The sequence below is a fragment of the Capra hircus genome, chromosome 11 (genome assembly GCF_001704415.2).
Source record: "Capra hircus breed San Clemente chromosome 11, ASM170441v1, whole genome shotgun sequence".
NCBI classification, from domain to species: Eukaryota; Metazoa; Chordata; class Mammalia; order Artiodactyla; family Bovidae; genus Capra; species Capra hircus.
The window spans coordinates 43,938,802-43,954,001 of NC_030818.1; the positions used below are offsets into that span (position 1 = coordinate 43,938,802).

General features: G+C 56.8%; 1 protein-coding gene across 1 annotated transcript in view; it reads right to left on the reverse strand.

Annotated features, from left to right (window-relative positions):
• The window catches only part of SH3RF3 (SH3 domain containing ring finger 3), a 159,433-nt gene continuing 145,310 nt past the window's right edge, over positions 1,078-15,200 (reverse strand). The window contains exons 9-10 of the mRNA XM_018055296.1: positions 7,014-7,342; positions 1,078-2,364 (exon numbers count right to left, since the gene is read on the reverse strand). Of these exons, the coding sequence (XP_017910785.1) occupies positions 2,196-2,364; positions 7,014-7,342 (498 nt within the window). The 3' untranslated portion in view covers positions 1,078-2,195. The remainder of the gene's footprint in view (positions 2,365-7,013; positions 7,343-15,200) is intronic.

Sequence of the window (15,200 nt, forward strand, 5' to 3'; positions counted from 1 at the left end):
AATATTCATTGGAAGGACTGATGCTGAAGCTGAAACTCCAATACTTTGGCCACCTTTTTGGAAGAACTGACACATTGGAAAAGACCCTGATGCTGGGAAAGATTGAACACAGGAGGAGAAGGGGATGACAGAGGATGAGATGGTTGGATGGCATCACCAACTTGATGGACATGAGTTTGAGCAAGCTCCAGGAGTTGGAAGGACAGGGAAGCCTGGTGTGCTGCAGTCTGTGGGGTCGCAAAGAGTTGGACACAACTGAGCGACTGAACTGAACTGAACTCCATAGCCCATCTGGCCAAGTGTCTTTGGTCTGGTTTCCTGGAGAGGTGAGTGGAGGCTTCATCATGGCAGTGCAGCCCTCCCCTCCCCTCCCTTCCCCACCCCCAAGTTCACTCCATTCCTGTAGAAGAGAGAAATAGCTCTTGGGGCTAAGCTCCCCTCCAGCTCAAGTGATGTGAAAGTCTGAGGTTCTGGGCAGTAGTCCAGGCCAGGAGAGCAGCTCCGGGGCTGTGGGCAGTCCTCCACCTGCTGCTGGTGACAAGCTCCCCTTTGGAAATTGGCAGCCTCCTGACACCCCTCCTGCTAGTGGCTGTCAGGCACCCCACACCCAGTGTTCCACGACAGGTTTCCTTGGCCCAGACGCCTGAGGCAGAGCCATGAGTGTGCTCGTCTAGAGGCTGATTCCAGGCGCCCCGAGCCCACAGGACCTGCATGACTCCTGGCATGATGGCTTCCCACAAGCAAGGGCGGGGGGCATCACCTATAGACAGCCATTCTGCCCTTCCAGGCAGGCAAGACCCTGCAGGGCACCTAGAGACGCCCACGCCCACCCAGGCTCAGCTCTGCTGGCCCAGCAGTGGACTCCTCCCTGTGCTGGGTGTGGCTGTCTGGTACCCCCATACCCTCAGTGCCCTACCACCCTACCACACAGACAGGTTTCCCACTCCAAGGCTCTTGGCGGTGGCAGGGCTGTGCACCCACAGGCAGTGGAGGGGATGTGGGGGTCTTCTACCAGCTTAGCTCCCACCCAGCCCGGCCCCACCTGACTGCTCCCCCAACCAGAAACCAGACTTCTCCACGTTCAGTTTTATTTAAAGACTCAGAATCACAGGCATCATGGTTTGTCATCAGTTCGTTCCTCCAAAATCACACACATCTGTGTCTAACAGAAACAACGGGTGCGTGTGTGTGACTGTGCAAAGTGCCAAGCATTTCCCAGCCAGAGCCCGCATTCAACGCATGGCTGCCACCCCTGACTCTGCTCCTGTGGGCCTTTGGTGGCCCTGGTTAGCCCCGTGTCTCTGGTCTCGAGACCAAGGTTTGCACTGAGAACAGAGTAGTTATCTATTTAAAGGAAACTTGGTGAAACCTCCACAAGGTGGCAAATCTGAACTGCGGTGACCACTGCACGTTTTGACAGTGGAAGCCTTGGGTGTGGTCTCCTCTCTACAGTGACAGGAGGCCCTCGTGGCCTGGGGTCCCCCCTCTTGTTCCTTCACTGCCATCCCTGTCAGAACATCTCCAGATGAAGCGGGGCCACTGGAAGGGCTAAAGAGACAGGCTTTTCCTAACTCCCACCAACACTGAGGCCCCTCTAGCCCCAGGAGGACCGAGGCTGTGAACACCAGGCTTCTCAGGCTCACAGGGTGCTTGCAGAAGTTCTGCCCATTTGCTGTCTCCCCAGAGATCTTTTCAACCAAGTCCTACTAGTTTTACAAAAAGGCAGCACCAGATGTATGAAAAATAGGCAGTGTACGACCTGTTAGAGATTTATAAAGTCTAACAGCTTTGCAGTAAAAAGGTGTAAGAAAGAAGCACGGGAGCAGGACCGTGGTAGCAAGGCAAGAAGCACTGTGTACACCTCGCCCGCGGGAGCCGAGCGCTTCCTCAGGGACCTGGCCAACAATGACCTGGGCCAGGGCACCATGCTAAGGGTCCTGGTGGTGGTGCCTGAGGTATAGATGGGGTGAGGAGCAATCCAGACCCAAGTGAAGCCCGGAGCTGCCTTGAGAACGCTCTCCAAATGCGCTGGGCCTGTGCTCCCTGTCAACCCCATGAGTAGAGGGCAAGAAGGGTCCTGGGAGCAAACCACCCCACAGTGTGTGGGTCCTGCCGCCTGCCTGGAAGGACTGGGGCCTCTGGTGGCTGCTCCCCTGGGGTCCCTGCACCTCTGTCCCTGGGGGGCAGGCACGGCCTCAGAAGCTCTCCACGAAGCTGCCGGGGAAGAGGCCCGTGCGGCCGTTCCTCTGCAGGGTCCCCTTGTACCAGCCATCCTCACGCTTCTTGTGCACGAAGACCACATCCCCCTCCTTCAGCTCGATCTCTGCCTCGCTCTGGGGTGGGTATGAGACCACCACGCGGTACCTGGGGAAACAGACACCAGGGTGAGTGAGCAGCCCACCCGTCTCCAGGGTTCCAGGGCCTCCCACCCATTTTTGGACCAACGTGCCATAAAATCCACCTGGGTCTCCACTGTGGGAGCTTCTGCCTGCTGAATGCCTGGGCTCTGATCAGGAACAGACACAAAGGCCTCAGCAGGTGGCCCCCTCCCCCCGAGGGCTCCCCAGATCTGAGATAGCCCTGCCTGGACAAGGGCACAGGGTGGGTCTGCACTCCACACCTGATCAGAAAGCCTCAAGGAGGCAGCTCTGAGGACCAGCCTTCTAAAGCACCCCCAGGATGAGGGCGGATGGTTGTGACCCGGCCTCCCTGCCATCCAGGCCAGCAGAGCTGCTGGTCTGCACCCCTCCAGCTGGGGGCCACACAGGCATCCCACTGGTTTCCCACTGGCCCTGTGCCCACTGCCCTTCCGGGGGTAATGACCAGGCAGGGGGCTGAGGACTCCATGCACGCCCCACTCTGGGTGATCTGGTGGCCAGAAGAGCACCTGTTCTCACCGGCTGCAAACCACAGACACCACGGGCTGGGAATGTAGGGTCAGCAAAGTTTCCGCAATGGACCCGCCAAGCGCTGGGCCTCGCCATGCTCCTCATCTCTCCCCACCCCACCCCCACCCCCCAGCCCACCATCCACACCACCCTCCTGGGCTAGCACCACATGGCTCAGACGAGAAGCGCTCTGGGAAGAGGACCTGTGCTTCCATCTGTCCCCACTCCCTCCAGACCTACCTCAGCCCCACGGCTCCACCTCCCAGCTCAGCTCCGCCCACTGGTCTGGCCCACAGGTGACCCGGGCAGGGACCTCCTGCTCCTGGGCTCAGTCTGGCTCACACCCCTGCTGTGGGCAGTGGCAGAGAAGGAGTGGTTGAGGCTGGGCTGGGGAGAGCCATTCTCAGCCAGGCCACCCTCTGTTCTCCTGCGAGTCCCACAAACCCCCAGGTGTCCTCCCTGGGCCAGAGGTGCAGACTGTGACACGCTTTCTCTCCAGTCACCCCCTGCCCCCATGTTCTCGGAGCTCTGGGCCCTCCCTCCCCTCCCTCTGAGGAGGGCTGCCCACCAAGAGAAAGAGGGGCAGCAGCTCGCGGCACAGTCCTGGTGTCGTGCGTCAGACACACACAGCAAGTCTGCAGAAGGGGCTCAGCAACCACTCAACTGCTGCAGGCGCCATTGCCTGGTGTGCGGGGTGGGGGCCATCCTCGGTGTCACATGAGGGGCCCTGGTGAGGACTAGGGGTCCCAGGTAGGGACTGAGGTCATCACAGCAGTGCCTACCAGACCTTGGAAATGATAAAAATATACGCTGGACACCACGCCTAAAGGTCTACATGGGCCCGGGGTCCCTGCGGCGTGTGACAGATTCCCACGGACAGCACGTAAAAATGTACACATCTGGCAGTTCTAAGAGCCTGACGATTGCCACAACCTCACGGGGACACAGTTGAGGGTCTCGGGGAGACCCATCCCCCGTGGGGTCCCTCCGCTTTTCCTGCCCCTAGAAGCTGCCAGCATTCCCGAGGAGCATTCGTCCTTCCTCCGACTCAAAGCCAGCACGGCAAGCTGAACTCCTTGTCTGCCTGTGAGGACTCCTGTGGTCACACAGGCACGCCTGGGTCTGGACGACCTCTCCACTTTAGGGTCAGCTGCTTGGTCCATCTGCCATCCTATCCTTGGTGTGGGGATTAAGGCAGAGATGTCTTTGGGAGCCATTATTCCACTATCATGACCCACAAGAAATCAAAGCAAGAAATTTCTAAATCCCAACAGAGCTCGACAGCTGACAGGCCAGCGGGAGGTGAGGACATACCAGCTATGTATGTGAACATGAAGGACTGTCAATCAAAGGGAGGAGACCACCACCCCCACCATGATCTCACTCACTGTCATGTACGTGATGTCACACGACACTGTCACACACGTCATCTTTTGTGTTGTTATGGTTGTCCTTGCCCTTGGTGTTCACTGGGAGGAGAAGAGGGCAACAGAGGATGAGACAGTCGGATGACATCACTGACTCAATGGACACGAGTTTGAGCAAACACTGGAGACAGAGAAGGACAGAGGAGCCTGGCGTGCTGCAGTCCATGGGGTTGCAAAGAGTCAGACATGACCTAGCAACTGAACAACAAATTTGTTGGTCCTTTCCTGGGTACTAATTCTGCTGCTTTGCAAATATAATAACCCCCAGGCACCATCATCCTCATGTTGTGTGTGGGGACTGGGACTCAAACAGCAAAGGCACTCATTTGGGTGACATGGCTGTTAAACGGCGGACGGTGGTGCACAGGGGGAGGACGGAGAGGTAGCGCAAGCCGGAGCTCAGCCGACCCCAGCAGGACAGCCGGACAAGAGCTTTCCTGATCCCTAAGCAATGTCCAGAAACGCAACTCCCTGTGCACTGCCCAGAGGCTGGGGTGCTGCAGACCACCCAAGGCTAGCTTCCTGGAAGGGCAGTACCCTGGCTCCCAAGGCCCCCTCCTGAGAGCCTGGGGGGTGCTCCCCATGGTTCCTCCACACACTCCTGGGCAGTCTCCCTCAACAGCACCCTCAACCTAAAGGTCCTTCCTCTGAGATCACTGTCAGGAGAAATGGCTTGCACACAGGCGGCACCAGACAGGCCAGTGGCAGCACCCCTCATCCACACATTGGGAGTGTGGCCTGAGGCCGGGTGAGCTGCCCCAGCCTGAAGGTTACATTGCTGTCATCACGTCCTTGGCTCCAGCCTGTTGGGGGCCAGGACCTGGTGTCCTGAGGGCTGCGCAGGGCTGCACAGGGCTATGCAGGGCAAGGGCCATGTTAGGCAGTGCTGGTCACTAACGAGCTGTACAGGATGCTGGGCAGGAGGGCATCCAGGTCCCCAGGGATGACACCCAGATTAGCCGGGACTGTCAGCGAATGGGAGGAATTCCCTGAATTTTCTAGTTACTCAGAGACTCCCGAGATTTTTCACAGCAGGGTCTTTTAAGCCCCGCATGGAGTCTGGAGGTTGAGAGAGCTGAGAAGAAAAGAACTCGGAAGAGATGTGAGGGCAGCTTCAGGACCTCCAGGGCCTGTCACCCTGACTGGAGATGCTCCAGGAGCCCAGCTGTGGGCCTTGGAGAAGGCCAAACCCCTGCAGAGACCATAGCAGCTGGGCTGGTGTCGGGTAAGAAGGAAGACTCTGATGTGGGAGAGCGGCCCCAAGGTGGAGGGAAGTGGAGGAAGAAAGGCAGGTGTGTGGTGTGTGAGGTTGCGGGTGGCATGTATGTGTGTGTGTGGTGTCTGTGTTGTGTCTGGTGTACATGGTGTGTGTGTGGTGTCTGTATTGTGTCTGATTTCCATGGTGTGTGTGTGGTGTCTGTATTGTGTCTGATGTACATGGTGTGTCTGTGGTGTCTGTGTTGTGTCTGATGTACATGGTGTGTGTGTGGTGTCTGTGTTGTGTCTGGTGTACATGGTGTGTGTGTGGTGGTGTCTGTGTTTGTGGTCTGATTGTACATGGGTGGTGTGTGTGGCTGGTGTCCTGGTGTTGGTGGTCTGGTGTATCCATGGTGGTGTGTGTGGTGTCTGGTGTTGGTGTCTGTGTGTACCATGGTGGTGTGTGTGGTGGTGTCTGTGTTGGTTGTCTGATTGTTATATGGTGTGTGTGGTGTGGTTTTTCTTGTTTTTCTGTTTTGTGTCTGGTGTACATGGTGTGTGTGGTGTCTGTGTTGTGTCTGATGTATATGGTGTGTGTGTGGTGTCTGTATTGTGTCTGGTGTATATGGTGTGTGTGGGTAGATTTCCATAGTGTATGTGTGGTTTCTGTATTGTGTCTGGGGTACATGGTGTGTGTGTGGTGTCTGTATTGTGTCTGATTTCCATGGTGTGTGTGTGGTGTCTGTATTTGTCTGATGTACATGGTGTCTATGGCGTACATGGTGTGTGAGGTGTGTCTCAGGCCACACGGAAGAGCTGGCATTGGTCAGTGTGGCCGATGGATTCTGGGAAGGACTGGTCAGTGGGAAGGATCCTGACCAGGACTATGTTCTCAGGAGATGCCCCTCCTTTTACCATTCACGCAGCTCTCGGAAGAGGAGGTGCTCAGAAAGGAAAGTACTTCCTCCCTGCAGGCTCCCGGCCTGTCTGAAGCTCTCTAAGGACTGATGAGTCAAATGGGCCTGCTCACCAAGAGGACGCTGACCTGTGGCCCTTCCACCTGAAGCCTTGGTGAACTCAGTTTCTTAATCGAGAAACTCTGTGCTGAACTCTGTGAAATCACTGGCTTTGGTGAAAAGCAGACGAATACTGGCCATGTCATATGGTTTAACCCTGAGCCAATCTCGGGTGAGGGCGCCAGGCTTCCAGGAGAGTTGCCTGGGGTGGGATCACTCCAGGTTCCCGCAGGGCTAGGGGCGCAGCTCATCTCTTTGGGCTCTGAACACCTCAGTTCCACCAGATTCTCCTTGTAAATCCAAACTCGGGTTGCACATGGACTCAGAATGTGAGACCTGCTCCTGTTTTATCCGAGTCTCTGGGACAGTGAGGGACACCAGGCAGGTTCACTCCCCAGGAATCCCATCGTCCCTTTCCCCAGAGTGGCTCCAGACCTCAGAGACCACTGCACCCAGGCCCGGAAGCACAGAGCTCCCCCCGTTACCTCTCTCTGGGAAGTGGCTTGGGCTCAGGGCGGACAGCGATTGTGGAGAACGCAGCCGGTCGGGTGGGTGACGGGAAGCTCAGATCCAAGGAGCCCGCCTTCCTGTGCAGTGGCTCCATCCCCAAGGCGCCCTGCATCTCGCCTTCGATGGGACAGGACCCAGCCCTGCTGTGGATGGACAGCAAGGACACTTCGGGCCCCACCGCGCCCTGGAGCGAGGCATCCACTGCCTGGGGGTCATGGGTGGGAGAGGTGGATGGTGGGGAGCGCGACTTCCTCCTGGTGGACGCACCGGCCAGCAGCTTCAGCAGCCCACTCTTCCTGTCTTTCTAGAGACACACAAAACGAAGTTGGGTAAGTGCTTCTAGCGAGCGGTGCGGCCCTGTAAGGAGACTCTGGTCTGGTCAAGTAAAGCTGCCTAGAGGAGGGCAGTGAAGATGGAAAGCTTTCCCATCTCCCTTTCTTTCCTGAGATGTGGAAGACACGCCAGCACAGACCTAGACCTGGAAGTGCCAACCCGACAACCCCCTCCTCAGGGCCACCCCCTCCAGACTCCTGCTCTCAGGAACCCTGACCTCAGGACCCCCCATCTCAGGACCACATCCCAGCCTGGAAACATCACCAGCGGAGGGCACGATGGGTCACCTACAGTGGGAGGGGGTGGTTATTCCACATTAGTACCGAGTATCCCGCACACCTTCAGTTGGAGGCCCTGACAGCACTGTTTGTGGTGGTACCACACGGGGAGCCGAGTTCCACGTGTGTCACATGTGTGTGCATGTATGAGTGAGGGTGTGTGGAGGAGGAAGATGTGTACATGCAGAGGTGCTTCCATGGAAATATGCTGGCCTTGGTGTCCAGTTTGGCAGCTCTCCTGGAACTGACTGTTCTGACATTGGATGAGGACTAGCTAGCTGGCAAGGGGTGTGGTGTGAAACAGGTGGCATTCTGAGTCTGACACAGAGCCCCGGGTCGGCGATGGCCACCACAGCATCTGATTGGGTCATGGGGCTGGTTGGACCCCACAGTGGCCCGATGGGGACTCTTTTTTCCACCCCAGCTGTTGGGGAGTCAGCAGTGCTGAAATCGCCATAAAGCACACTTAGCAGGGATGTGTGCCTCAAGGTAAGTCAATAACACTTTAGTAGGAACAAATCCGAAGTTTTTCTCTCCTCCCAGCACTGGTACTGATAGAAAGGATTGGAGCTGATGTCCTGAATGCACACCACGGCTGGCATGGGCAAGCCCCAGCCTGGAGGGGAGCAGGCATGGGGGCAACGTGGCACAGGGCAGCCTTGATTAGCATCCACCAAGAGATGAGCGTGGGACACATTCAGGAGAGCTTTGGTCAGTTAGCCACCAGGGGGAGCCATGCAGCTGGCTCGGAGGCGTTGCCACCCTCCAAGTAGCCAGGTTCCTGAGGCCACCAGCAGAGGAAGGGACTGCCAGGATGACAGCCTCCTAACTGAGACCAGCAGGGGGAGAGCACCGGCTCAAGTGCACAGAGGGTCCTTGGCGCTCACTTGGGGGCTCTGGAAAGGGAGCCAGGCTGGCAACAGATCCCCAAACTCTGTGGGGTCTCTGGCAAAAACCCACCAGCTATCAAGTGGTCAAGTGGGATCTGGAGATGAAAACTCTAAAAGTAATCTAACAGTATATGTGTGTGCCTGTGTGAATATGTGAGCCTCTGCATGAATGTCTGTGCCTATGTGTGAACGTGTGTGCTTATGTGTGACTGTATCAGTATGCATATGTATGTATGTGTATGCAGCTATATGGACATACGTGTGTGTATGTGCGCATGTGTATGCATGTGTGTCTGTGTGTGCACACAGGTGAATAAAATTAAGATCCACATGATGGGTCCCCAGGCCTGCCAGTGGCCCCGTGGTGCCATTCATGACAGAAGGAGGGGCATCACTGGCTCAGCCTGTATCCCAAGGAGCTGAGGGCTGACTGCCCTTCCTGCTGCTCTGCTGGGCCAGCCAGGTTCTCAGAGCACAGGGACTGAATTCTGGACACTCACCAACAAACCCTGCTGGGGATGCTGAACCACGTGGGCACCAGGGCAGGGACAGGGGTTCCAGGCATGAGCTGGGTTATTGGTGGCATCATAGCCAGAGAGTCCTGCTGGGTGAGTTAGCCAGGACGTGCATGCCCAGTGGGGAGGGGCCTGCATGAGACCTGCCAGCGGCCAGGGGGAGGGGCTCTCAAGCCCCGGTGAGGTCTGGCTGTGCCCATTGCTAGGTCTCACCCAGCTCAGAGCTCTGGCTGCTGCTTCATATAAAATCAAGGCAAAGGAGACACAGTTAGGACAGGCCCAGGGCAAGTAGGCAAGGCCTCTTGGAAGGTTTCTTGGCAAAGCCACAGCCTTCCCAGGAGAGTAGGTGGCCAGGCCTACCACCAGGGCTGCCAGCCCTGTGTTGGGCTCCCACCACCTGCACCTGCCAACTGGGTGACAAGGACCACCGTAGGAATAGGGGCTCAATGGGCACAGCAGCCATGCCAGGCACAGCAGACAAAGGAACAGGGGAAGCCAGGCTGTCAAGGTCCATACCTAGGTCAGCACATCCGAGAAGAGCCCAGGGGGACATTATAAAGACAAACACTTATGCACTCACATACACACACACACACACACACAACCTGAGATAAAGTCGTAGCCTACTAGCAAAGAATCACCTGGAAACCAGTATTATAAAAGAGATATACATTCATTACAGGAGAACCGTAAAACATATTAAAAACAATAAAATGATAGCTTCTGTCCCTAGAGGGTTTGTTCCTTAGAACGTTAATGCAAAAGGAAATGGCCAAAGGAAAAAGAAATTTAAAGCTTAAATGAAGAACTGCTGCCAATTAAGTCAGTTAAAATTATGGAAAATTATCTCTGAAATTAAAAGAAGTCAAAGAGAACAGAATTTGATTTATAAAATGTGACATCAATTTTTTTAGGGAGTCAATTCATTTAATTAAACGAGGTAAACCTGAGTGCCACGTCTTCCTCATTAACCCACGGGGTTAGATGGCCCCACCTCTCTCACACAGATGTATCCTGTGTCCTGGCTTCTGTTCACAGCACTTTTAAAGCTGCTGGTGGGCACACGCTGGATGCCGGGCAGGTGTGGTGGGCAGCACTGACATGGACATGGTTTGGTCTGCAAGGCTTAGCCCCGATCCCCTAGGAAGACCTCAACCTACAGGACCAAACGCACTTGTGGGTAGGGCAGGCTCTTCCCACCACCTCCAAGCACAGGGCACAGACAGAGCCACACACGTGCACTCTGCCAGATGCCCAAAAGGACATTTCCACGAGCTGAGACAGGAGTTCAGGGTCATGGACCATGTTCCGACTGCGTCCACCCTCAGTGGCCTGGGGGCATCGCTGCCATCGGGGAAGCGCAGATCTAGTCCCCCAGACGGCCAATGTTGGCTCAGGAGAGCAGGTGCAGGAGGGGCTCAGCGGTACTTCATCTTATTACATATTTTGGTATTTTCTGACTTATGTCAAATGTTGTTTCTTCTTAATTTGAGAGGAAACATGATGAAAGCAAAACTTGTAAAAGTTGCTCTGCTCACAGGGTACTAGACATGATGTACCAGAAAGAACTTTTGTTGTTCCACGGATGGGAAGGGAGGAGGTTTTGGAGGAGTGGGGTTGGGGTGGCCTGAAAGCTGGGCTGGTTGCCAGCCAGCTGGGCAGGTCCAGGTGAGAAGCCAGGAGGTAGGGAGGCGAGTGCATGGGGCCTGTGAGAAGAGCAACACGGTGGGCGGCTCCTTGGGGGCCTGGTTGAGAGGCTGGAGTCGCTTGGTGGACACGGGGTGGTGCTGGAGGCAGGGGCAGCGGGATCAGAGGGGAGCTGGCAGTCTGCATGCAGGATCCCAGCCACTCTCTGACCCCAACACTGCCTGTTCCGTAACTGCTGGAGCAGGGTGAGCGAGGGTGGGGGAGTTTGCTCTCCCTTCACTCTCCAGGCATTACTGCCTTGCGCCTCAGGGCCTTACTCAGTGTTTGCTGACCCACCGGGCCTCCAGCCAGTGTCCCGAGAACAATCACACGGTCAGGGCTGACCGGCCCAAACCTGCCTCAGGTCCTGGAGCTCCTGGGACCGAGCCCCACCTTCTCCTGCCAGCCTCAGGCTTCCCTGACACATGGCCCCCAGCACTGCGGGTAACCACACACTGCAACAGCGTCCTGCGTACCCCGCTGTCCCAGAGATACCCCATGTTCAGTGAGGGCCATGGTGTGATATGGACTGGCTAGCAGCCTCCATAGCAGGAAACCTGGGTGCTATGTTGAGCTCTAGCTCAGCAGGTCTGGGCGGGGGGGCTGGGTTACCTCCCTGTGGCCCCTGGTCCATCAGACGAGCAAGTGCTGACATCCGCCACTCCTCACCGTCACAGCCTCCCAGGGCCAGGACTGGGTGGCCCGAACCCCTGGGGTGTCAGCACCCTGTGAGGGCCCTGAACTCGGGATTGGACCCTAGTGGTCCCACCTCTGCTGTGTAGCCCAGGACGCTGTCATTGCACCAAGTGGTGTCACAAAGGCCAGCACAGGGAAGGAGGCACTGCGGCCAGGGTTCTGTGAAGGCAGGAGACCTGTGCACATGCGCCTGCCCCAAGGGCCCCAGGGTGCAAAGCCAGGCTGGGGCCCAACATGAGAGGGTGGGGGCAAGGGCCACGCCACCTGGCACTCCTCCCAGCAGGTGCCCCTGGGCCTCGTTTCCTCACCTGTGGAGTGGGGGTGACGACAGTCCCTGCTCGGGAGAGCTGCCTGGGGACCGGATGAAATAAGACAGGCCAGACATTTGCCTGCTGTCCCTAGCACCCTCTCGTCACCATGGTTACCAGAGCTGGCTGGAGACTTCTTTCTGAGGCCACCAGTCTACCCAGTGACACACGGGTGTCTCTCCACGGCTGCATCTCACTGTCTGGGCACGGAAGTGCCACGCTCAGCCAGAGGAACAGTGCCAGGACCTCGTCTCTTCGACAGCAGTCCTCACAGGATGCGAGTGTTGACGCTGTGCTTCCCACAGGCTGTGGTGACATGTGTGGCGGAGGGGGCCTCTTCCCTGTGCTGAGCTGCAGGGGCCGTGAGCAGAGCCAGAATGGGAAGGAGAAGGCCTGAATGTCTTTCCCCAACAGGAGTGTAACCTGCTGGGCCAGGAAGGGCCTCACGGCTCTGAACAGAGGTGCTTCCTGGGTTCTCTGAAGCCCCTGGACTTGCCAGGCTGGGTGCAGGTAGCTTCTCAAAGCAAGTCACGCCCTTCACCAGGGAGAAGAGGCTATGGTTTAATTCAGCTGAGAAACGACGAGGTGAAGGGCGGTGGCTATGAAGCTCTGACCGGCTGCCCCACGTCCTGTGAGGTGAGGCTCCCAGACTGACAGCGCAGGACTGCTCGGGTGTCAGGCTCCCAGGGTCTGCCCGTCCCTCCCCTCCAGCAGCCCGAGGCAGATGCTGGCGATGGCCTTCTGCACCCAGGGCTACACTGCATCCCAATCACCCCCACCCTTGGTTCTGCAACCTGGGGGCTGACATGACCAGCTTGGAGCAGCTCTGGGAAGCTGGGGCATGATGACTCCGTAGTATGTGTCTCCCCAGGGGACGAGGAGATGGAGACAGAATGACCCAGAAGCCCTTGGAGAGCTATGGAGAGGGACTCGGGGAGGGGTGCTGCCCTCCCTGGTGCCAAAATGGGCCAGCTGGGTGGGCCCTGGGAAGGTCACAGGGTTCTTTAGTCATGAGTGAGGGCAGGGCCTCATGGGTCAGAACTAAGGTACTTCCTGGGCTCTGGGAAGTCCTGCAATTTCCAGGCTGGGTCCCCACTCTGAATGGCCAGGGCCCCACACCCACTACCCCAAGGAGCAGCTGGGAGTCTGGCACCCACGGGTCGACTAGTACATATTCTAGGCCAAGCCCCCCTGGATCTGTGTCTCTGAACACCCGCAGGCTCTGAAAACTGCCATCCTGCCAGCCTCACTTTATTCATCCCGAGTGGGAGCCACACCCCAAATCTAGGGTGATGAGTCCAAACAGAGGCAAGGAAGGTTCCTCTAGAAATCAGGGGAGCCCCACCCAGGACCGCATCTCTGCGGACTGACCCGAGCAAGCAGGCTGCTCCAGGGGGTGGGGACGAAGTGCCCCCAGGAGAAGGGCGGCTGTGCTGGTGGGATTGGGCCGCACAGACAGTGGTTAGGAGTGAGGGGACTGTGTGTGCTGCCCCAAGTCCCATCTCACTGGCATGTGAAGTGAAAGTGAAAGTTGTTCAGTCATGTTCAACTCTTTGTGACCCCGTGGATTATATAGTGTGGAATTCTTCAGGCCAGAATACTGGAGTGGGTAGCCGTTCCCTTCCCCAGGGGATCTTCCCAACCCAGGGACTGAACTCAGATCTCCCACAATGCAGGCAGATTCTTTTACCATCTGAGCTACCAGGGAAGCCCTTTTATGATTTATATATATATAAAATACCATAATCTGTTTATGATTCTTTTTAAGAATCAGAAGACTCAGGAGGAGCCTCCACTAATGCCGAGAAGCAGGTGGGTAGAGGGCAGCTCCCAGAAGGGGCTTCCCTGGGCAATGGCAGTGAGGCCAGGTGTGTGTACAGGGCAGAGCCTGTGGTCGGTCGACGCCGCTCTGTGTCCAGGGTCCTGTCTGGCCCCGCATTTAGCAAGCACCTGCTTTCCCATCTCCATGTGAAACTCCTCCCTCTTCTATGAATCCCAACCCCACCCCCCTCCACCACCACCACCCTCCTCCTGTGGCCTGAGCAGAGATGGTGTTCAAGGTGAGGCCTCCCCCATTCTGGTGATTCACTTTTCCTGGGTCTCTCCCACGTGCACATGTTATTAAACTTCGATATCCTCCTATTGATACACCTCATTTAGTTCTTACATCTGCCAGAAGGACCCAGAAGGGGAGAGAAATGTCTTCCCCCAACAGGAGACACCCCAGGAGAGAGCGGTCGCGGGTGAGCCCCAGTGGGAAGTGGGGTCCCAAGGCCTCCCAGAGTGGCTCCCTCAGGTTCTCTCTGGGCAGCGGGGCTGTTGGGGTGGGGGTGGTGGGCTGGGCAGCCCACCCATGGCCCTTGGTGAGCATTCCTTTCTGGGAGAGCTTGTTTCTCTCTCTCTGCTCTGTCCACTTGCTCGCCTTCAGGTCTTCAGCCTCTGTATGTTTTTTCTACCCCCTCCCCTACATGGACCACTACTTGAATTTGTGCTGTAACCCAGCCCCATGGGCAGTGGTGCCTGCACCGGGGAAGTTCCCACAGGAGCCCAGCCCTGGAGCGGGGCCAGACCAGACCTCCGGGCGGTACCCTTGTCCCCAGGCAAGAAGCCACTGGGCAGAACACAGTGAGATGAGGGAGGGTTAAAACGCTGAGCTTTCACTGCATCACAGCTTTCCCTGGACTCAGCGTTCTGACCTTCTCCTTTCTCTTCTCACCCTGATGCAGGAAGGCCTGTTAACTTGGCAGGATTTATAGCTCAACACTAATGTCTTTAAGATTGCTTCTGAGGAGGTCAGGCCAGAGGGCAGATGGCAGAGGCATGAAGTCAGAACAGCCCTCTGGCTCTAGGCTGTGTCTGGGCTGCTCTCGGCTTCTTCCACCAGAACAACCTTGCCTTGAATGTACGTTTCCAATGGGCCTCTGCTTGTTTTCTATAGAACAAATGTGGGGCCACCACAAAATATTAGATTAAGTGAAATGCATTCAGATGAAATCTCTGCAAAACCTGGTATCCTCCAGACAGGGTTCTGGAATGGAACAAGGAAGATCAAACACATCCTTATCTACTCAGGTGTGCCAAGTGCAGGTACTTCTGAAAAATTTTTTAAACAAACAGATGGGTAGAAACTACCTCATCCAACCAGAGAAACGGCGGCAGGACGGTCACCACAGGGGAGGGGCCGGCCACACCGGAAGGGCTCTGCCAGCGGGATGCAGGATCTCGGCGGCTCAGGTAGGGATCTAAGCTGTTATTTCCACTAGTACTGACACCCAGCCCTGCCAGCTCTCAGGGACACTGGAGTTGTCTTCCTGGGCTCATGTCCTTCTTAGCACAGCTGTTTCCAGGCAATGTCAGGTGACACCACCTGGGCACCAGCTCGGAGTGGCCGGCCTCAGCCCTGCAAATCCCAGACCCTGGCCTGGCTGCTCCTCCCTGAGAAGGGCCTGACTGGGC